At 45.6% G+C, this 21,992-nt stretch overlaps 1 protein-coding gene across 1 annotated transcript in view; it reads right to left on the minus strand.

The window, feature by feature from the left end:
- dus2 (dihydrouridine synthase 2) overlaps nt 1-21,992 on the minus strand; it is a 203,761-nt gene that overhangs the window by 165,319 nt on the left and 16,450 nt on the right. Inside the window, exons 4-6 of the mRNA XM_085991372.1 lie at nt 20,608-20,651; nt 17,413-17,473; nt 3,393-3,440 (exon numbers count right to left, since the gene is read on the minus strand). Coding sequence (XP_085847498.1) covers nt 3,393-3,440; nt 17,413-17,473; nt 20,608-20,651 — 153 coding nt within the window. The remainder of the gene's footprint in view (nt 1-3,392; nt 3,441-17,412; nt 17,474-20,607; nt 20,652-21,992) is intronic.

Here is a 21,992-nt window from a genome sequence, read left to right on the forward strand (position 1 = left end):
GCTCGAAGGGCCGACCGCCCGGGGCTCTAAGGGCCGACCGCCCGGGGCTCTAAGGGCCGGCCGACCGCCCGGGGCTCTAAGGGCCGGCCGACCGCCCGGGGCTCTAAGGGCCGACCGCCCGGGGCTCTAAAGGCCGACCGCCCGGGGCTCTAAGGGCCGACCGCCCGGGGCTCTAAGGGCCGACCGCCCGGGGCACGAAGGGACGACCGCCCGGGGCTCTAAGGGCCGACCGCCCGGGGCTCTAGGGGCCGACCGCCCGGGCCTCTAGGGGCTGACCGCCCGGGGCTCTAAGGGTCGACCGCCCGGGGCTGTAAGTATTGAGGCATTTGAAAGGGAATCAGATTAATTCCCGATTCAGGGAGAGTAGAGTGAAGCAAATCGGAGGTAAGAAAACGATATGGGTGAAATCCCTTTTTTAATGAAAAATGGGATAATGCCCTGAATTCACTAACAAAACTGCACAGTTCAAAGCCACGTTCATTTTGAAGAACAGACATGGTCCCATTTTTTGGTCGAGAGAAAATTGACGCTGAGTATTAGATGGGGAGTAGTTAATTCTTTGATTTCACCACCCAAACTAACCCAGGGATCCTACAAAGCTCAGTGTCAAAGCCTGAGCTCCTCCACTAACTTAGAATGAGACTTCCAACTCAGAAAGAAGCAAGCAATGGCCCAGAAATTAGGTTCGGGGGCTCGCCGCGCGTGCAAGCCCCCGATGTGCACTTACCCGGCGCGCTGATATTTCAATCCTGGCCCGCATTGCATTTCCTGTCACTGGCCCGCTTCAGGTCCTGCCGCGCTGTGCGTGCGTGACTCAGCGGCGTACTTAGTGCGATGAGCCGGCTGGGATCACGTGAGCACTGGGCAACCAATGGGAGGTTGCAAAAGTTCATTCATGAGTTTGATAGTAAGAACTGTCAAACTCATGAAAACTCCTGGCCCCAAAACACTACTTAAACTTGAAAGAAAATTTAAAAAAACATCGCACTACTTAAATAAACTATAAATAACTGTAAAAAACTATTTTAAACAATAATTTTAAATTTTGAAAAAAATTATATAAAAAAATCAGGGCTAAAAATAGACTTACCTTACTGTAAAGTCTTCAAAAAAAATGAACCTGTGGAAAAAATTTCTAATTTTACTTAATAGACCTGTTAAACTTACCTGTTAAACGTAAGTACTTACGGCTGCTTTTTCCACGCGTAAAAACCGGAGCCTTTTCCCCACGGGCAACTCTTCAAAAAAAAGGGAAGTTCAGCGCACACGCGCTACCTGAAACCTCGCACGCGTTCCGCCTCTTAACCCCTTGGGTCAGAGGAGAGGAAATGCCGGTTTTCCCCGCATGCGCTGTGCATGCTGAAAACCGGCAATTCCTCCGGGCCCACGCGTGAGTACCCCGTCCGTACTCACGCGTTGGGACAGGAATTACTGGCCCATTGTGTTTTAATAAATATTCCATAAATTATTGGAAAAACACTGGAGATCTGAGGGAAGATTGCAGATAGTAATCAATGACCGAGTGGGTTTCATTAAGAACGGTCCTGGTCTTCCTGCCGTCGACACCACTCTCAATAAAGTGGTTAATGCCTCATCGGAAAGTCAGGCAGCAACCCAATCAATGCAGATAGATTTTGATCAACTGAGACAATGAATTGGCAAGCAGCGCCCTATACTTCCCACTGAGAAGACCGAGTTAATAACTCTGTTGAGCTTGATGGACCATGATATTGCTTACAAAGCTCCACTCTCCAAAAGGGTTACAGCCTCTTCTGCTCTAAGACAGCTAGATAATCACATCCAACATACAATGAAAAAAACAACTGACAAAGACGCATGGAGAAGCTGACAACAGACCACTAACACTCAAGAAAGCTCTGCCCTATTCATCGTTCTCAGCAACCTCAGTCTTTTACAAAGCCTACACGGAGAAAAATAAGCCTTGCACAACCTCAGGACATCCCAAAGTGCTTTACAGCCAATAAAGTGCTTTTTTTGAAGTGTAGTCATTGTTATAATGTAGAAAACACGATAGCCAATTTGTGCACAGCAAGGTTCCATAAACCACATTGTGCTAATGACCAGATAATGTGTTTTCAGTGATGTTAGTTGAGGGATAAATATTGGCCAGGACACTGGGAGAACTCCCCTGCTCGTCTCTGAAATAGTGCCATGGGATCGTTTACGTCTTGGTTTAACGTCTCAGCTGAAAGATGGCACTTCCGACAGTGCAGCGTTCGCTCATTTGCCAAGTGGTGAGAACCTTCTATACTGGGAGAACAAGGGACACATAGCTGCCAATGATAGGAGAAAAGAAGTGGAAACTGGCCTCAAGTCACAGCTCTTGTCTAGCACAAGAGAAAAAGATTGTGTGATTCTCATGAAGCAGCAGAGAAAATAGCCCTTAACACAGACAATGACCCAATGATTTCCATTTGAAAATAAACTTTTCCTAAAGTATGTAGAGTAAAAACGACATAGTCTTTGGATGGTTCTTCATTTTTTCCCCCTTAACTTCAATCTTTTTGGAGTTCTGCAAATCAACCATCAGACTGAAGAAGTGGACTTGCATCTATTGTACTTCTCCAAAGGATCCATCCTTTGCCCTGTGTGTACATGCTGTTACCCCTTTAGATTGAACATCATCTGATTAGTTTCAATAACTAAGTACAAACTCATAAACAAGAGGAATGAAAAGGAAAAGGAAAGTCTGTCACACACAACTGGATCTCCCTGGACAATAGAAACGTAACTGCCTAAGAAATGTGTTAGGTCCAATTCAAGAGTCAACAAGATATTTTCTTCTAAAGTTTTGTAAATCAGCATTAATATCTCTAATTAGAAAACTGCGCTATCAACAGCCTAATTGAATACAATTTACTATATTAAATCTGTGATATCCATTTGCCTGGGAGTTTTAAAGATTTTTTCTTAAAATGCAAGGCAGAACCCAAATCAGGGAAAAGCAGAAATCTGCACGTGCATTCTTAAACAGAAAATATAGACACTAGGCAATTAAATAATACAAAGACACGAGCCAAACACGGAAACTGGTGGTGTCAAAACAGTATGACACGACCTCCTTGAGCTCGGCCAAAAGCTGCTGTTTTGCAAACTGCACAGTACAACTCCACCTAGACTGTGAATAAGTCCATACACTGGCGATGATACATTAAGTTTTAATGTAAAACACGTGCTGTAACAGTCACATACCAGTCCTATTAACATTTCTATGTTATTTAGACAATGTAATGAGAAATGGGCAACAAGGGGTTTGAAACGTAGATATCAGATTCCCTCAGTAAACCACATTAGCATTTTTAAAAACAATTCCTTATTTGTTTTCAGATCGACAGCAAACAATTTAATGATAATGCTGTGTAACTACTTACAGCTTCAATTTTGTCAGGGTTGGACAATAGTGCTACTCCCATGCCACCCTGTATAAATACAAAGGAAAACAAAAAGATTAGTTGCAGTCGAAGCTGTTTAATTAAAAAAAATTATACATAGTAAGTAATAAGCAAACCATAGTAATAACCTCCTTATTCCAAACTGCAATATGAAGTGCAAGTGCCCCTGGAGATCAAGAGGTCCTCCTAAAGAAGCGGTTTCTGTGAAGCGCCTTGTGACATTGAGAGATTTTACTATGTTAAAGGCGCTATATAAATGCAAGCTGTTTTTGTTTCGCTACCTGCCTCTGGAGGCAAAGTGGCATTATTAAGGTTGATAGCTGCCACTGCCAACATTTTCCATAAGGTCTAATGTAACCTCTTGGAATTTTGCCTGTATTTTAAATTTCTAATATTTCTGTAATAAAAGAAAAAGAAAGACTTGCATTTCACAACCTCCGGATGTCCCAAAGCGCTTTTCAGCCAATGAAGTACTTTTTGGAGTGTAGTCACTGTTGTAATGTGGGAAACATGGCAGCCAATTTGCGCACAGCAAGCTCCCACAAACAGCAATGTGACAATGACCAGATAATCTGCTTTGAGTGGTGTTGATCGAGGGATAAATATTGCCAGGAACTGGGGAGAACTCCCCTGCTCTTCTTCAAAATAGTGCCATGGGATCTTTTACATCCACCTGAGAGAGCAGACGAGGCCACGGTTTAACATCTCATGCGAAAGATGGCACCTCCGACAGTGCAGCACTCCCTCAGCACTGCACTGGAGTGTCAGCCTAGATTTCTGTGTTCAAGTCTCTGGAGTGGGACTTGAACCCACAACCTTCTGACTCATTAAATTCAGCATTTCTGCCTCAATAATAAGGCAGCAGGCACAATCTAAGTCAGTTGTCATAGTACTTTGGAATGCAATTAGCAAACAAAAGAGAGGATATTCATGTACAATCTCAAGCATTAGAATTTGTATAAACATTGCTATTGGACTGTGTCGCATTTGCACAAATGTTATAAATGCAAAATCTTATTCTAAAGGATTTAAACCTGAAATCAGGTTACAATGCTCCTAGTAATTAAATGAACATATCAGTAGTAATTGGAGAGGATATGGAGCAACACATCTGACCACACAGCTCAGGATCACTTTTCACCTACAAAGTCACAATTTATGGCCTGTTCATACTCACGGTTCACTCGCAACACTTCAAATTCCCAATCCAATACCAGAGTATGCAGAATTATTTAGATCCACACTTAAATAAATTGACAAAATTGGTGGTTCTATTTCACTTGTGGGAAATGTTTACTGCGATTTTAAATCCATATTTGAAATACACAGCATGGCGTTAACACCGTTACAGCACCGCAAACTGCAAATGTGCAACTTTCCACCTAACAGTAACTCTAGGCGATAAAATTAGAGAACGCACAAGACTGCTCAGTGGACGTTTACCATTCATTAACGCCCAATAAGATTAATAGAGTTGACGGTGGATAGGCAATGGCAAACATTCAAAGACCGAATGGATTAACTACAGAAGTTGTTCATCCCAGTTTGGCATAAAAATAAAACAAAAAAGGTGACTCAACCGTGGCTAACAAGGGAAATTAGGGATAGCATAAGATCCAAGGAGAGGACATACAAATTGGCCAGAAAAAGCAATAATCCTGAGGATTGGGAGCAGTTTAGGATTCAACAGAGGACAAAGGGATTAATTAAGCAAGGGAAAATAGAATGAGAGTAAGCTTGCAGGGAACATAAAAACTGACTGTAAAAGCTTTTATAGATATGTAAAGAGAAAAAGATTGGTGAAGTCAAACGTAGGTCCCTTGCAGTCAGAATCGGGGGAATTTATAATGGGGAGCAAAGAAATGGCAGACCAACTAAATACATATATTGGTTCTGTCTTCACAAAGGAGGACACAAATAACCTCCCAGAAATACCGCGGAACATAGGGTCTGATGAAAGGGTGGAACTGAAAGAAATCAGTATTTGTAGGGAAATGGTGTTAGGAAAATTGATGGGACTGAAGGCCGATAAATCCCCAGGGCCTGATAATCTACATCCCAGGGTACTTAAGGAAGTGGCCCTAGAAATAGTAGATGCATTGCTGGTCATCTTCCAGAACTCGATAGACTCTGGAACAGTACCCATGGATTGGAGGGTAGCTAATGTTACCCCACTATTCAAAAAAGGTGGCAGAGAAAAAGCAGGGAATTATAGACCGGTAAGCCTGACATCAGTAGTGGGGAAAATGCTAGAGTCCATTATAAAAGATGTAATAGCAGAGCACTTGGAAAGCAGTGACAGGATCGGACAAAGTCAACATGGATTTACAAAAGGTAAATCATGCTTGACTAATCTACTGGAATTTTTTGAGGATGTACCTGGTAAAATAGATAAAGGAGAACCAGTGGATGTGGTGTATTTGGACTTTCAGAAGGCTTTCGATAAGGTCCCGCATAAGAGGTTAGCGTGCAAAATTAAGGCACATGGGATTGGGGGCAAGGTATTGACTTGGATAGAGAACTGGTTGGCGGACAGAAAGCAAAGAGTTGGAATAAACGGGTCGTTTTCCGAGTGGCAGGCAGTGACTAGTGGGGTACCGCAAGGATCGGTCCTAGGACCCCAGCTGTTCACAATATATATTAATGATCTGGACAAGGGAATTGGATGTAATATCTCCAAATTTGCAGACGACACAAAGCTGGGTGGGAGGGTATGCTGTGAGGAGGATGTCATGAAACTCCAGTACGATTTGGACAGGTTGGGTGATTGGGCAGAAGCATGGCAAATGCACTATAATGTGGATAAATGTGAGGTTATCCACTTTGGTGGCAAAAACAGGAAGGCAGATTATTATTTGAATGGCAATAGATTGGGAGAAGGGGAAGTGCAAAGAGACCTGGGTGTTCTTGTGTGCCAGTCGCTGAAGGTAAGCATGCAGGTGCAGCAGGCGGTTAAGAAGGCAAATGGTATGTTGGCCTTCGTAGCAAGAGGGTCCGAGTACAAGAACAAGGATGTCTTGCTGCAGTTGTACAGGGCCTTGGTGAGACCGCACCTTGAGTATTGTGTGCAGTTTTGGTCACCTTACCTGAGGAAGGACGTTCTTGCCATGGAGGGAGTGCAGCGAAGATTCACCAGGCTGATACCTGGGATGGCAGGAATGACGTACGAGGAGAGATTGTGTCAAGTGGGCTTATACTCACTGGAGTTTAGAAGATTGAGAGGGGATCTCATCAAAACCTATAAAATTCTGTCAGGTCTGGACAGACTAGATGCAGAAAGGATGTTTCTGATGGCTGGGGAGTCCAGAGCCAGGGGTCATAGTCTAAGGATAAGGGGTAAGCCATTTAGGACTGAAATGAGGAGGAATTTCTTCACCCAGAGAGTGGTGAACCTGTGGAATTCTCTGCCACAGAGGGCGGTGGAGGCCAGTTCATTAAATATATTCAAGAAAGAGTTGGATATATTTCTTGAGGCTAAAGGGATCAAGGGATATGGGGAGAAGGCAGGGACAGGGTACTGAATTTGGATGATCAGCCATGATCTCACTGAATGGCGGAGCAGGCTCGAAGGGCCGAATGGCCTACTCCTGCTCCTATCTTCTATGTTTCTGCGTTTCTATGCAATTCCTCAAAATCTACCAATTCCATTCAGAATTATTGAAGATAAAAACATGTAAAAATCCCTCAGTGCTATTCCAGGGAAACACAATTTTTTTTAAGGAATTGAATTAATTAATCTGCTTGAAAGTGGGCATTAATAAATGGCAAAAGTCCAATTAATTCCTATTGCTCATCCTGAAGGCTTTTATTCCCAGAAATTTCAGGAATCTCAATTATTATCAATAGGAATGGACTGGCCAATTTGATTCGATTCATAAGTGGTTAAAAAATAACGCTTGAACACGGCATTAAACAAAAGACATCTTTACAGCATTTGTAGCTGTCATAATATGTAACAATATAGTTTAAATGATTTGGAAAGTGCTATCACAGTTCAATGCTACATTAATTATTGTTACCTACTGAAATTGCAGAGTCTAATTTGAGATATTCATTATAAAATCAAGATTAAACCAAATATAATCCATCTCTGAGCTGTCAAAAGCAAAGTTGCTACCCCATTTTTGAAAATTAAAGAGTGACAATTCAATTTCCCATCTCATTAACAGTTAACTCTTTTGTGACATCGAGGAGACCTCTTGCCACTAAGAATTATGTAAGATAACAGTGGTGTATTTGGACTTTCAGGAGGCTTTCGATAAGGTCCCGCATAAGAGATTAGCGTGTAAAGTTAAGGCACATGGGATTGGGGGTAAGGTACTGACTTGGATAAAGAACTGGTTGGCAGACAGGAAGCAGAGTTGGAATAAACGGCTCTTTTTCCGAGTGGCAGGCAGTGACTAGTGGAGTACCGCAGGGATCGGTCCTAGGACCCCAGCTATTCACAATATATATATATATAAATGATCTAGACGAGGGAACTAGATGTAATATCCCCAAATTTGCAGACGACACAAAGCTGGGTGGGCGTGTGTGCTGTGAGGAGGATGCTGAGAAACTCCAGTATGATTTGGACAGGTTGGGTGATTGGGCAGAAGCATGGCAGATGCAGTATAATGTGGATAAATGTGAGGTTATCCACTTTGGTGGCAAAAACAGGAAGGCAGATTATTATCTGAACGGCAATAGATTGGGAGAAGGGGAAGTGCAACAAGACCTGGGTGTCCTTGTGCACCAGTCGCTGAAGGTAAGCATGCAGGTGCAGCAGGCGGTTAAGAAGGCAAATGGTATGTTGGCCTTCGTAGCGAGAGGGTTCGAGTACAAGAACAAGGATGTCTTGCTGCAGTTGTACAGGGCCTTGGTGAGACCACACCTTGAGTATTGTGTGCAGTTTTGGTCGCCTTATCTGAGGAAGGATGTTCTTGCCATGGAGGGAGTGCAGCGAAGATTCACCAGACTGATACCTGGGATGGCAGGAATGATGTCTGAGGAGAGATTGGGTTGATTGGGCTTATGCTCGCTGGAGTTTAGAAGAATGAGAGGGGACCTCATTGAAACTTATAAAATTCTAACAGGACTGGACAGACTGGATGCAGGAAGGATGTTCCCGATGGCCGGGGAGTCCAGAACCAGGGGTCACAGTCTAAGGATAAGGGGTACGCCATTTAGGACAGAGATGAGGAGGAATTTCTTCACCCAGAGAGCGGTGAACCTGTGGAATTCTCTACCACAGAAGGCAGTGGAGGCCAATTCATTAAATATATTCAAGAAGGAGTTGGATATATTTCTTAAGGCTAAAGGGATCAAGGGATATGGGGAGAAGGCAGGGACAGGGTACTGAATTTGGATGATCAGCCATGATCTCATTGAATGGCGGAGCAGGCTTGAGGGGCCAAATGGCCTACTCCTGCTCCTATCTTCCATGTTTCTATGTTTCGATGTAAAATCACTCAATGCTGCTCTGGGAAAAACTGTTTTTCCCCCCTCCATAAGCTTTGCCTTTGGCACCGGTTTCTCCTTATTTCCTCTATCAAAACCATTCATGATTTTGAACACCGCTATCAAATCTCCCCTTAACCTTCTCTGCTCTAGGGAGAACAACTCCAGTTTCTCTAGTCTCTCCATGTAACTGAAGTCTTTTATTCCTGGTACCATTCTAATAAATCTCCTCTGTGCCCTCTCCAAGGCCTTGACATTCTTCTTAAAATGTGGTGCCCAGAATTGGACACAATACTCCAGCTGGGGCCTAACTAGTGCTTTATAAAAGGTTTAGCATAACTTCCTTGCTTTTGTAGTCTTTTATAAAGCCAAGGATCCCGTATGCCTTTTTAACAGCCTTCTCAACTTTTGCTGCCACCTTCAAAGACTTGTGTACGTACACCCCCAGGTCTCTCTGTTCCTACACCTCCTTTAAAATTGTACCCTTTAGTTTATATTGCCTCTCCTCATTCTTCCTACCAAATGAATCACTTCACACTTCTCTGCGTTAAATTTCATCTGCTATGTGTCTGTCCATTTCACCAGGCTGTCTACATGCTCCTGAAGTCTGTCACTATCCTCCTCACAGTTTACTACATTTCCGAGTTTCATTTTATCTGCAAACTTTAAAATTATGCCCTGTACACCCAAATCCAGGTCAATAATGTATATCAAAAAGAGCAGTGGTCCTATTACTGATCCCTGGGGAACAACACTGTATACCTCCCACCAGTCTGAAAAACAATCGTTCACCACTACTCTCTGCTTTCAGTCCCTTAGCCAATTTTGCAATCCTCCAGTCCTCTGGCACCACCCCCATATCTAAGCCAGAGCCTCCGCAATTTCCACTGCAATTAAAACATGCCGACTCGTGCCTGTATATAAACCTTAGCAGTCAAGAAAATGAACACAATTTGAAGAGCCTTCCCGAATGACTGCAATTGTCAGAATCTCGCAATTTCATAGCATTACATAGAATTTACAACACAGGAAGAAGTCATTTGGCCCATCTGGTCTATTCTGGCGTTTATGCTGCGCACAAGCCTCCTCCCCCCCTTTAATCTAACTCGATCAGCATTTCCTTCTATTCCTTTCTCCCTCGCCCTGGGTTATGGCCAGTTTTGTGGGCGGGGCCCGATTTGGGCGAACTGAATCTTGAAACAGCGTAAAAGATCATGGAAAACATGAACGCAAGTGCTTTTGTGCGTAACTCACGTTTAAAATTCCCCAAACTTTTGTGCTGGTTTGGCTGATTCCGCCCAGATTGTGTGCATATTACTAGCGTAAACAAGCAGAAACTCGACCCCAGGATCGCCAGCTTGACTTTGATGTTCTGCACAGTCAGATAGCCAGCTGAAACTCTCATCTAGACTCGCAAAGTAATAGTGGCCACTTCAGAGGGTTACTGGCACCCACTGAACCTAACCCCAGCAACAATTGGTGCAGTGAAAATAAAGTCCACCAGTCCCTTGAGGTAATATAACCCAACCGAGTGGCATGGTAAGGAGATAGATCTAGATCCTGTCTGAAGGCCAGCCTTTGCTGGACCTCTGCTTGATTGCTTGACTGCTAAGGGTTATATTAAAGTCAATGCACTGCTCGCTCAATCTTTCACTGCTGATGGAATAGATGACAGGTAAAGTAGGTAAAAGAGTTCTTCCAATGAGGTGAGACTGGAAAGTGGATAGCCTGCAGAATCTGTGCTGGAAATGGACTCAGCTTGTGGCTGAGGAAAGTGATCTTTTACTGTACATTTGAAGCTGTCAAGTAATCAGCTGGAGCAATGGCCATTGAACTCCCGCCTCAGGTTGACAGACGTGGTTCCCGAGCAGCATGGACCCCGTGGGCGAGCAATTAAAGTTAAAAGGCAAGGTTTAAAGCAATATTAAGGGTCTGTCAACAACCCAATAATTGGTTTAATTGGGTCGCCTGCCTCGTCGGGTCGGATCGGAGATCACACACGCGCCATTGAGAAAGACGCGTTGCGGCAGCTTGACAGCGGGGTCCCAAAAAAAAATCAAATTTCCCACCCGACCCGCCACCGATCCCGCCCGCTGACCCCTGCGGAAAATTCCGGCCATAGAGTATATGGAGTTACAACCTCCAGGGCTGAAAGTTATAGCATGGCTGCTTTTACAACAATATTTTTTTCCCCCTCTGAGCCAGTATTACAACAGTTTAGTGTTATACTGAAGGGTTACATTACAGCAGGTGGGGAGGATCTGAATAATAGTCACTCAGACCCAACAACGCAATTATATTCGATGTAATACAACAAATCAGCCGCGCGAATCTCCGATCTTGCTCAGAAGCCTCTGAAGAGTTCAAAATTGAAGTACAAGATGAGCATATAAAAGAAATGGGCACTCTCTGCCAAATAAGCACCAAGACCATAGACAAGGGCATTTATGCAAAAAAGAATGAAACTTGTAGGGCAAGTACATTAATGCATAATGGACTTTGTTGCGTTAATATAATGTGCATTTTTGTAGTGAAATGAGATTCTGCCTTGTTTTTTCCATGATTTAACTTTCAAGGAAGCGACACAATATGTGAGCTCAACCCACAGTGTTTAACTGTAGTGCCATTTGCGACAATGCAATGATTTGGGAAGGAAAAATAACCAGACTTACATAGAGTAGAACCAAAAATGTAATGAGAAAAATTGTGATTTATAATGATTTTTCTATATCAGTGTTCTGGACTTATGGACCATTTTATATGCAGATAGCACCCTCTGGTCGTGGTTATGTGTTAGCAGTGTTTGTGTGGGAGGAGAGGTCAATTGACCTTTCTACCTTTCTTCCTGTGTGACCCAGGAAGTAGAATCCCAGGAAGAACGTGGCTTGAGTAATGGAGAATTCCATGAGGGATTCGCAATCCAATGTAATCTGATCTTCTATGTTAGGCCAAGCGCAATATCTGTGAGTATCTTTGTCTATTAGCATGATAGCAACTTTGTCAGTGTAGTATTTTGATAACACTATGTTTATAAAAGGTTAATATTTGATAGTTACAGAAGTTAGTCCAAATGTTAGTTAGTTGTACAATTAGTCTATTCTACTGTTGTAAATATGTTTATATCTTATGTAATATCGAATGTATAGTACTCAGTTTATGTACAAAACATACTTTGTCTTTGTTTACGGTTTCACAAATTTGTTCAAGTAAAGCTTCAAAACAGCAAACGGCTTCACGAGGAATTATTTTGAATAAGTGTTTAACTTGCTGGATAACTAGATAGGAGCACGTCTAGCGAGGCCAGTACAGTGAAAAGATAGCAATACGGCTAGCTGTGAAGAGCGGAGCAGGGGGAACCCGGTGTGAGCCTTAACCTCATAGAGCACACCTACCTCACATCAACATGTCAGAAGATAATAACGAAAATGCTTTGCATTAAGGAGAAGACCTTAAACGGGCAGATGAAACTGTAGAAGGTGACAATCGGTCGATAAGCTCCGGTTACGTCAGATCGCAAGCTGGTTCACAGTCATCAGGTGGTTCTAGAGTAAGCGTGACCATCGCCAGAGCACGGGCTAAGCTAGTGGCAGCTCAAGCCAGAGCTGTGCATGCGAACAGTGAAATAGAAATAAAAGTAAGACAGGCCCGTCTCCAAGCTGAATCCCAAGCCGAACAGGCCCGACTCCAAGCTGAATTCCAAGCCGAACAGGCCCGTCACCAAGTTGAATGCCAGGCTGAACAGGCCCATCGCCAAGCCACATTAGACGCTCTGCAGCAACAAAAAAAGATAGATGCTGCATTAGCCGAGACACAAGTATTCGAGGCAATTTTGGAGGGAGCTGATCCCGAGACAGCTTACAAACCTTTAATTCCCGTTTCGTGGCAGAGTCCACGACAGCGCACCATAGATTACATGAGCAACCATGCCGACATACAGTTTACAAGAGAAAGGGATGAAGGCCCGCACATCTCTACAGACGCAAGCACTTCATATAACATGCCCCCAGTTGCCAACCAAGGTCAACGCAGACAGCGTGCCTCAAGCCGCAGAGTGTCCCCCAGCAGGACGAAAGACACGGTGCAGAGGAATAGAACGCTGGATAAAGTCAGCAGCGAACCCCCTCTCGTTTCCTTGAGACCCCCAACAGAACCCCTATTCAGGGCAACCCTGGCACAGGTCCCAGTACCTACGACCTTGCCAAATACCTTGCACGCACCCAGCTGGTGACTACAGGGTTAACTAAGTTTGATGACAGGCCGGAGAATTATCGGGCTTGGAAGTCCTGCTTCCACGATGCCATATCGGGCTTAGACCTGTCGGCAGGAGAAGAGCTCGGCCTCCTTATCAAATGGCTCGGCCCAGAGTCCGCCGGACAGGCCTGCAGGATAAAAGCGGCCAATGTGGGACAGCTGCCAGAGGGGTTGAAGATGGCTTGGGCGAGGCTGGAAGAAAGCTACGGCTCACCTGACGCCATTGAAAGGGCTCTCTTTGACAGGTTGGCGAACTTTCCGAGGTTGACGAGTAAGGAACCCCAGAAGCTCCGCGACCTTGGAGATCTGCTGTCGGAACTCGAAGCCGCAAAGCAGGACGGCTACCTACCCGGTCTATCGTACTTAGACACTTCCAGAGGGGTAAGTCCCATCATTGAGAAGCTTCCATTTAACCTGCAGGAGAAGTGGATAACGTTTGGATCAAAGTTCAAGCTAAAGCACAATGTGGCCTTCCCACCATTCTCTGCGTTTGCTGAATTCATCCGTAAAGAAGCCAAAGCCAGGAACGACCCCAGCTTCAACCTCTTCTCCTCCCACACAGCACTTGCCAGAAGAGACAAATTCGACAGACATGGAAAGACACCAATATCTGTCAACAAAATGCAAGTGTCTTCAACTGAGCACGCAAAGATTCAGAAGAAACCTGAGGATATGAGCAAACAATGCCCTATCCACAACAAGCCCCATCCTCTAAAGAAGTGCAGAGGCTTCAGGGAGATGTCCCTGGAAGATCGGAAACAATACCTTAAAGAGAACTCTATATGTTTCAAGTGCTGCTCTTCCACGAGCCATCTCGCCAAGAACTGCAAGGTAGATGCAAAATGCACTGAATGTGAAAGTGATCGGCACGTTTCAGCACTACACCCAGGCCCAGCTCCTTGGAAGTCAGAGACGCCTCCTCCCGCTTCAGAGCACGGCGGGGAGAGAGAGGGAGCTGCTGGTCCGGAGATTACATCCAGGTGCACCGAGGTGTGTGGAGAAGGAGTGAGCGCAAGAGCATGCTCCAAGATATGCCTCGTTAATGTGTACCCTGTAGGATGTCGCCAGGAATCTGAAAAGATGTATGCCTATCATCGTCTTAACTCACTCCGTCGCACACTAGAGAATAAGCCAAAGATGAAAGCACACTTCCTAGAATTTGTCAAGAAAATGCTTGTCAACGATCATGCAGAGATAGCTCCTCCACTCCAGGAAGGCCAAGAGTGTTGGTACCTCCCTTCCTTCGGAGTCTATCACCCCAAAAAGCCGGAACAGATCCGCGTGATGTTTGACTCCAGTGCACCATATCAGGGAGTCTCTCTCAACGACGTACTCCTCACGGGGCCCGATCTTAACAACAGCCTCTTGGGAGTACTCATGAGATTCAGGAAAGAGCCCGTCGCCATCACTGCCGATATCCAGCACATGTTTCATTGCTTTGTGGTGAGAGCAGACCACAGACACTTCCTCCGCTTCCTGTGGTATCGGGACGACGACCCCAATAGAGACATTGTGGACTACAGAATGCGTGTCCATGTCTTTGGGAATAGCCCGTCCCCTGCTGTCACCATATACGGACTGAGGAGGGCTGCCAAGGAAGAAGACGACAACTTTGGCAGTGATGTGAAAGGGTTCGTCGAACGAGAGTTCTATGTCGACGACGCACTGAAGTCATTCCCGACCGAAGCAGAGGCCATTAGTACCCTCGGACGAGCTCAGGAGCTACTTGCACTATTCAACCTCAGGCTGCACAAGATAGCCTCTAACAGACCAGCAGTGATGGAGGCATTCCCCCCTGAAGATCGTGCTAAGGACGTCAAGGATCTAGACCTCTTCACTGATGACCTCCCCCTACAGCGTAGCCTAGGAGTGTCTTGGAACATAGCAACAGACACGTTCACGTTCCAAGTCTTAGATGCCAAGAAACCCTTCACACGTAGAAGAGTGCTCTCTACAGTCAACAGCCTATACGACCCTCTCGGCTTCTTAGCCCCTGTCACCATACAAGGCAGGCTGCTCCTCAGGGAACGCTCCACACGTGCTGAAGAGTGGGATTCACCTCTCCCCGAAGAGATGGAAGCAGAGTGGGACAGATGGAGAGACTCACTCCAAGACTTACAGGAGATCCAAATACCTCGCTGCTATTCGTCTTTCTCTCCTTTAAATGCCCAATTCAAAGAGCTTTGTGTCTTTGCAGACGCATCCGCTAAGGCCATTGCAAGTGTGGCTTATCTGAAGGTCACCACTCAAGATGGACAAAGCAAAATCAGCTTCGTCTTTGATAGGGGCGAGTTGGCGCCCCAGCCAGACCTCACCATACCCAGATTGGAACTGTGCGTAGCAGAACGCAACCTACCCCCTCACAGCAGTCTACGGAAGCTGCATCCTATCGTCGACACCGACAGACTGTCTGAGGTGGTTCTTCTTTTGTCGCGAGAGGACTCCAGTGACAAGTAGAGTTCGGACTGTGTGGAGTCGTTAACGACCCCAGACAGGGAGTGTTCTGGACTTATGGACCATTTTATATGCAGATAGCACCCTCTGGTGGTGGTTATGTGTTAGCAGAGTTTGTGTGGGAGGAGAGGTCATTTGACCTTTCTACCTTTCTTCCTGTGTGAGGTCATTTGACCTTTCTACCTTTCTTCCTGTGTGACCCAGGAAGTAGAATCCCAGGAAGTAGAATTCCAGGAAGAACCTGGCTTGAGTAATGAAGAATTCCATGAGGGATTCGCAATCCAATGTAATCTGATCTTCTATGTTAGGTCAAGTGCAATATCTGTGAGTATTTTTGTCTATTAGCATGATAGCAACTTTGTCAATGTAGTATTTTGATAACGCTATGTTTATAAAAGGTTAATATTTGATAGTTACAGAAGTTAGTCCAAATGTTAGTTAGTTATACAATTAGTCTATTCTACTGTTGTAAATATGTTTATATCTTATGTAATATCAAATGTATAGTGCTCAGTTTATGTACAAAACATACTTTGTCTTTGTTTACACTTTCACAAATTTGTTCAAGTAAAGCTTCAAAACAGCAAACGGCTTCACAAGGAATTATTTTGAATAAGTGTTTAACTTGCTGGATAACTAGATAGGAGCACGTATAGCGAGGCCAGTAGAATCAGAATATTGCCAGAAAAAATGCTTTTATCAGCACTGCATAAAATGTTAAAGTGACTGTACGTTACACCTCTATTGTATTAGTTATAGTTATCACAAACATATAATGCATTTAACATTATCGTGACTAATAGTATACCATCATATATCTGTAAACTCACCCTTTAAATTTATTTTTGTTCAAACGCATGTTTTCAATTTAATTTTCGAAACTGAATTTTTATTTGGGCTAGCCTAGCAGTTCTAATGATGGAAACAACTGGGCTCTTGAGAGCTAAGAGTTGAATCCTAGCTGCAATCATCATTTGACCTCCCCTCGCGATGTATTGTCTCTCCAATTCTCACTGTAAAATGGGAGTGGCGATAGAGTATTGAGTGGCAGGAGCACTGCTGCTCAGCAACCACCATCTACTGATGACAAAGCTGTGCTAGTGGTCGCTGGCGAGAAGGGTGCAGTCTCGACATCTGTTTCCCCCTCTGAAAGAGACAGATCAAGGAGGAGGAGGAGGAGTCACTACTGAAACAGTAATGATGGACAAACAGACAGGTAAAACTTTTCATCAGTGCGAGGTGGTACCTTCTGCCACTAATGATGTTGCAGGAGGTGCAACATGTTCCGGCCGCACAGGAGGATCCACTGCCATTGGGCACACAGAAGATTCTTGGTGCCTCCGGCAGCATTACTACCGCGTTGTCCATGCTGCCAAAAGTGTCTCTGACAATACATGCACGGTTGGAGGCAACTTGGGAAGGTGGATGTGGCATAACAGCCGGTCAGGCTTGGGGATTTTCACTTTGCCTTACATCCAACTTCGTTAGTCAGACATCTTTTATTGACAGGTCTGCCAACAGATGCAGGGTGTGACGCAGCTTGACCACTAATCAGCCAAATCCCGACAAACCCCAATCTAGGAGAATGGGCTCCCAAACAGAAAGTTTGGCCACCATTTATCGGGGTACGTGCCCTGCACTATGTGCAGTATGCAGCCAACCCCCTACCCCCACCATGGTTAATACAGCAAAATACTCCATGAACCATGAGCAAAACTTGTTCAGTTTGTAATGAAGATTTGATTCAACACTATGGGTGCAAACACTTTACTTTTATAAATCACACACTGCATAAGTGTAATTCTTTACTGTAGGAAAATCCATCATGATGGGTGAAAGCAAAGTGCTATCTTACCTTGGTAGAATATTCTTTAGGGCAGCCCATATTTACATCAATTCCAGCGACATCATTTTCCCTGTATGGAAAGTTAGAAATATATTTACAAAAATATATAGGCTTGGCAAAATATTCTGCGAATAAACTTTATGGTTTCATAATCCTTATGTTCTATAAGAGTTATTTTTTTGTAAATTAGCTGATCGCCTGCAATGTTGCACACACTGACATGTGAAGTGCGATGACTAAGGTGTGACAAGACTAAGTGAGACACGGAAGTGTGCGCTAAACACAAGACTCTTAATATATCACCAGCAGGTTCACCATTGTATTGCTCACCACGAGCGAGAGAATATGTTGTTTTACAATAAGACTGTTTGTGCCGCATAGGGTACAACATCATACTGTATTGTGAAATATGTCATTTTTGATGTTTTTATTTTAGTTAAAGCTTTATTTTGGAAGTGTGACAAACAGGAGGTGCACATTAAACACAGGACTTTTAATATAATCTCCTGTGACATTGCTCAGGTGAGTTGGAGGATACACTGTTTTATAACAATGGGGTGGTTATCAACAAAGTGCGAGAGGAAAGTACGACAGGGAAGGTGTTACAGAAAATAAGGCCAGAATTTTCCCCTAAAAAATAGGTGGGTTTGGAGCGTGGGGGCAGTTAAAGTGTCAAAAATGGGATTCCCGACCTGATGCTGGCTCCAACCCGCCCACTTCTGGTTTTGCTGAAGGCGGAACAGGGGACTAACCCGCTCCCGGGGGTGGGGGGTTACCTCAATTTAAATATTGTAATGAGGCTGGAAGCCCCTTTTTTCACCTCCATTTTGAATTTAACTGCATGTGGACGGGTTTTACACAATTCGCGAGACCGCATTTAAGCCGAGAAAGGTACTGCTGCATCCAGGAGGTAAGTGGTTTTATACCTACCTCCTGGATCCAGGGTCCCTATCTAACCCACCCACCCACTGTGATCGGAGACCCCACCACGAGGCCTCCGATTCCCACCATGGGGTCTCCTCCCCCCACCGACGATGCTGAGGCCGGCCACAATCCTCCAGTGGCTGGCCTCAGCGCTCCCCCCACACCCCCCACCCCGGCCGACCGCCCCCTCCCCCCAATCCCCGGCCGACCCCCCTCCCGTGATCCCAAATGCCGACCCCACCCCCACCCCCGCAGCACCATGATCCCTCTCAATCTGGCTGGTTGTGGGCGGGAATCCGAGGCCTCACATGCAAAACAGGCCCTGCCATTAAAGTCACCAGGGCCTGTGGGAAACCCCGCCTCCCACCCGCTTCGGAGGCCCCGTAACAGTAATAGTAAGTGTTACTGCACCTAATCTCATTCACTCCCAGAATTCACACATGAGCACTTTCTATCAGGAATCCCAATTGATTTTTTTTTTGTCTTTAGCCGTCTTTTGTTTCCAAATAAAAGTCACAGTCAATTAATTAGTAAACATACTGTGGAGTATGATATTGTCCTTTTTCCCCTCCATCAGCTTTCTCCTCTCCCCTCTTCAATTCACTGACTCCTTCCCGAGGTATGATTATGGGTTTCAGGGCACTAGGCAGCCTCCAGTACCTCACCCAAAGGATCAATTCATGTGCGAGTCTAGACAGAATGGTGATAGGCTATTTAACCACAGGGGGTGCATTACAGCAAAGCCTCATTCTGTCTGCACCTGGAATTCACAGAAACAAACTTTCCAACAGATGTCACTAATGATCAGCAGGCAGGCCCGGACTGCATTCCTCCCTCAACCCAGGAGCACGGAGGCCAGTTGTAGTGGCTCAACTGCTGTGCTGACTGAGATCGATAAACTCTGCACAGATTGGGGATCTGGACTGTGTAGCTAAGCCACCCACTGGATAAACTCACCGGGCAGGATTTTCATTGGGCCGTGGAGGCGGGATTGGAGGCATGTGGGGGGTTGAAATCCCGAAATCGGGGGGCACGAACCCATCCCGCCCCCATGCCAGTTTCAAAGGAAGCGGGTAGCCGACCCGCACTGAGACCCGCCTCCCCGAGGTGGGAAGGGGATTAGCACCAATTAACTGCCTGTTAACAGGTAGTTAACAGGCAGTTTTTAGCCTAATCCCTATTTTCATTCTTGAAGTGTGGGATTCCCGATGGCTCCAAACCACGCCAAGTTAGCAAGGTGGGCCGTTGGGCTGAAGGGCTTGGAGGGGTCGAGATGTCTGGTGTTCAGGTGAGTGATGGGTGCATGAGTGCAGAGGTAAGTGTGTTTGGTGTGTTTAAAATAGTTTTACTTACCTTTACAGCCTTCCTTCCTTCAGGTCTCGGGAGTCCCTCATCTCACCGGCACAGAAAGTAGAATGGCCGCGATGTCAAAAATTGCAGCATTCAGCTTTCTGTTCCGGAGAGATCTCTAAATCAGCCTGAGAGGAAGGAATTAACTTGCAGTACAGATTGTCAGCTTCAAACAGCTGTGAAACGCGGGTATTTCATCTGTCAAACGCTCTTGACAAATAAAATATCAATCTGTGATGTCACCTGTTGCCAGGTGGCCGTTAATTGGCCTGCTGAGCCTGCTGGGCGGGCTCAACAAGGTCAATCAAGTCAAAATCGCGTGGGTTGGCTACAACTCGATGGAGGCGGGACTACAACCCCAAAAGTTGTAGTCCCGCCTCCTCATTGAAAATCCAGCCCACCGAGTCAGCAGGTTGTACTGGTAAAGATCCTTCAGTTTGGAAGTTTTAAATTATATTTTTGGCTCCAATTTTTCCAAGGAGAAAAGAAATATTCACAAGCACTTTGCAAAATTTTGGTTTTTTTCCCGCCTCAATATTTCAGGAAAGACTTGCTTACAGCCAAGTGCAACATTCACCTTCACACGTTAGTTAAGGAGGCTTCCTTCCCCGGTTCTGTAACTTAGCCTCCGTTTAATTTAGTGCTTAGGTTTGTGAAAGATTCAAAATTGACAGTTCCCAGGATCTCCAATGTTCTTTCATCAATGTGTTCATGAGGAAACAGGGCTGTTCGTAATAGCCAAGTACAGCTTTGATCTTTACCAATTATAAGTCACCCATTACATTTTGCTTTATTACATTGGACTCTCCGTTCCTCATCGTTTAATGCCCCTATGTCGACTTATCATGTAACTATTCTTTGACAGCACTTCACAGCAAGTTCATTTTGAGCACAGTTACTGGAGCTATGACTGGCCTTTTAAAGACTTACACCAGCTGTGCGACTGTCAGAGCTCTTTGAGCATCAGCCGTGCCCTGCAACATAAAAGAAATTGAAAAAAAAAAAATTAATTTCCAGACGGGTGCAGACAATACAAAGAAAGCTTCTGAAATGCTGAGAAGCTCTTAAATATAAATGATGCCACTTTACAATAAAAATGACAGCAGCACACAGTGAAATCCAAAGTGACATGGCTCATTGGCATAATGTCATCAGATTCTTAGCAGCACTGTTTCTGAGTCGTGAAATAGTAGTCAACTTCGTTGGGACTCATTATGTCATTATTTAAACTCACACTGGGACGCCTCCTATTTAAACACTTAGGGGGAAAAATTCAGTTGGTTGCGCCACCCGTTAGCGCCTTAAGAGGGCGCTAAGTGGGGCGCAAACCAACTAGTGCCCTGGGCGCGGCACTGCCCACGCCTCCCGCCAAATTCAGCGGGAGGTTAGTGGTGGCGCTAACCATTAGCGCTGCACTGCTGGCGATGACGTCATCGGTGTGCGCAGCGCCCCGCTCACGCCCCGGCCGCGATCTTCGGGAGCACCCCCTGATTTACCGCCGGACACTATGTCCGACTGGGTCAGGGTGGCGTACCTGTGGCCGGGGAGGCGCAAATTAAAGGTGAGGTGCGGGGCGGCCATTTTTGTTGTTAGCCGCCTGCCAGCACCTGCCTGCGCTCCCGTCCCCGGCCTCCGGAACCCCCCACCGCCACCCGCCCCCCCCCCACCCGCGCGGAGTGCCGGCTGCGCTCCAAGAGCCCGGCACTTCTCTTGGGTGCCGGACTCTTTTGCCTGCACTCCTGATCCCCGGGGGCCCAGCTGGGCCCCAGATCGCGCTGCACAAGGCCCCTCCCCTTTAAGAAGAGGAGGAAGGCTTGCAATACCGCAGCGCGACATGACGCAGCGCCACGATATTCACTCGCAGCGCCCCAAGAGGGAGGCGGGGCACCTCCAGTAGCGCCCCACTTCCCTTTGGGGCGCAACCAACCAATTTCCGGTGCGGGGGCGCTAATTTTTCCGGGGCGCTACTTTTAGCACCCCGGCGAAGTTAGCGCCCCAACGGGGCTATACTGAATTTCTCCCCCTTAAAGCTGCTTTAGTTTCAAGGGGCAGTAAATTCGAGGAAGTATTCTTTGCTCAACATAAAAGATCCCATTTAATTTTAAAGATAGCCAATATTCATCTCTCAACCAACACGTAGAAAACAGATTATCTGGTCATTAACACAGTGCTGTCTGTGAGAGCTTGCTGCGCACAAATTGGCTGCCGCGTTTCCTTAATTGGGTGGGGTAGCGCCTTGGGACATCCTGAGGTCATGGAAGGCGCTATATAAATGCAAGTCTCTCTTTTTTCCTCTTTTAAAACATTCTACACTG

The sequence above is a fragment of the Somniosus microcephalus genome, chromosome 6 (assembly GCF_052327205.1).
Source record: "Somniosus microcephalus isolate GS21.2 chromosome 6, FLI_Smic_1.0, whole genome shotgun sequence".
Classification (NCBI taxonomy): domain Eukaryota; kingdom Metazoa; phylum Chordata; class Chondrichthyes; order Squaliformes; family Somniosidae; genus Somniosus; species Somniosus microcephalus.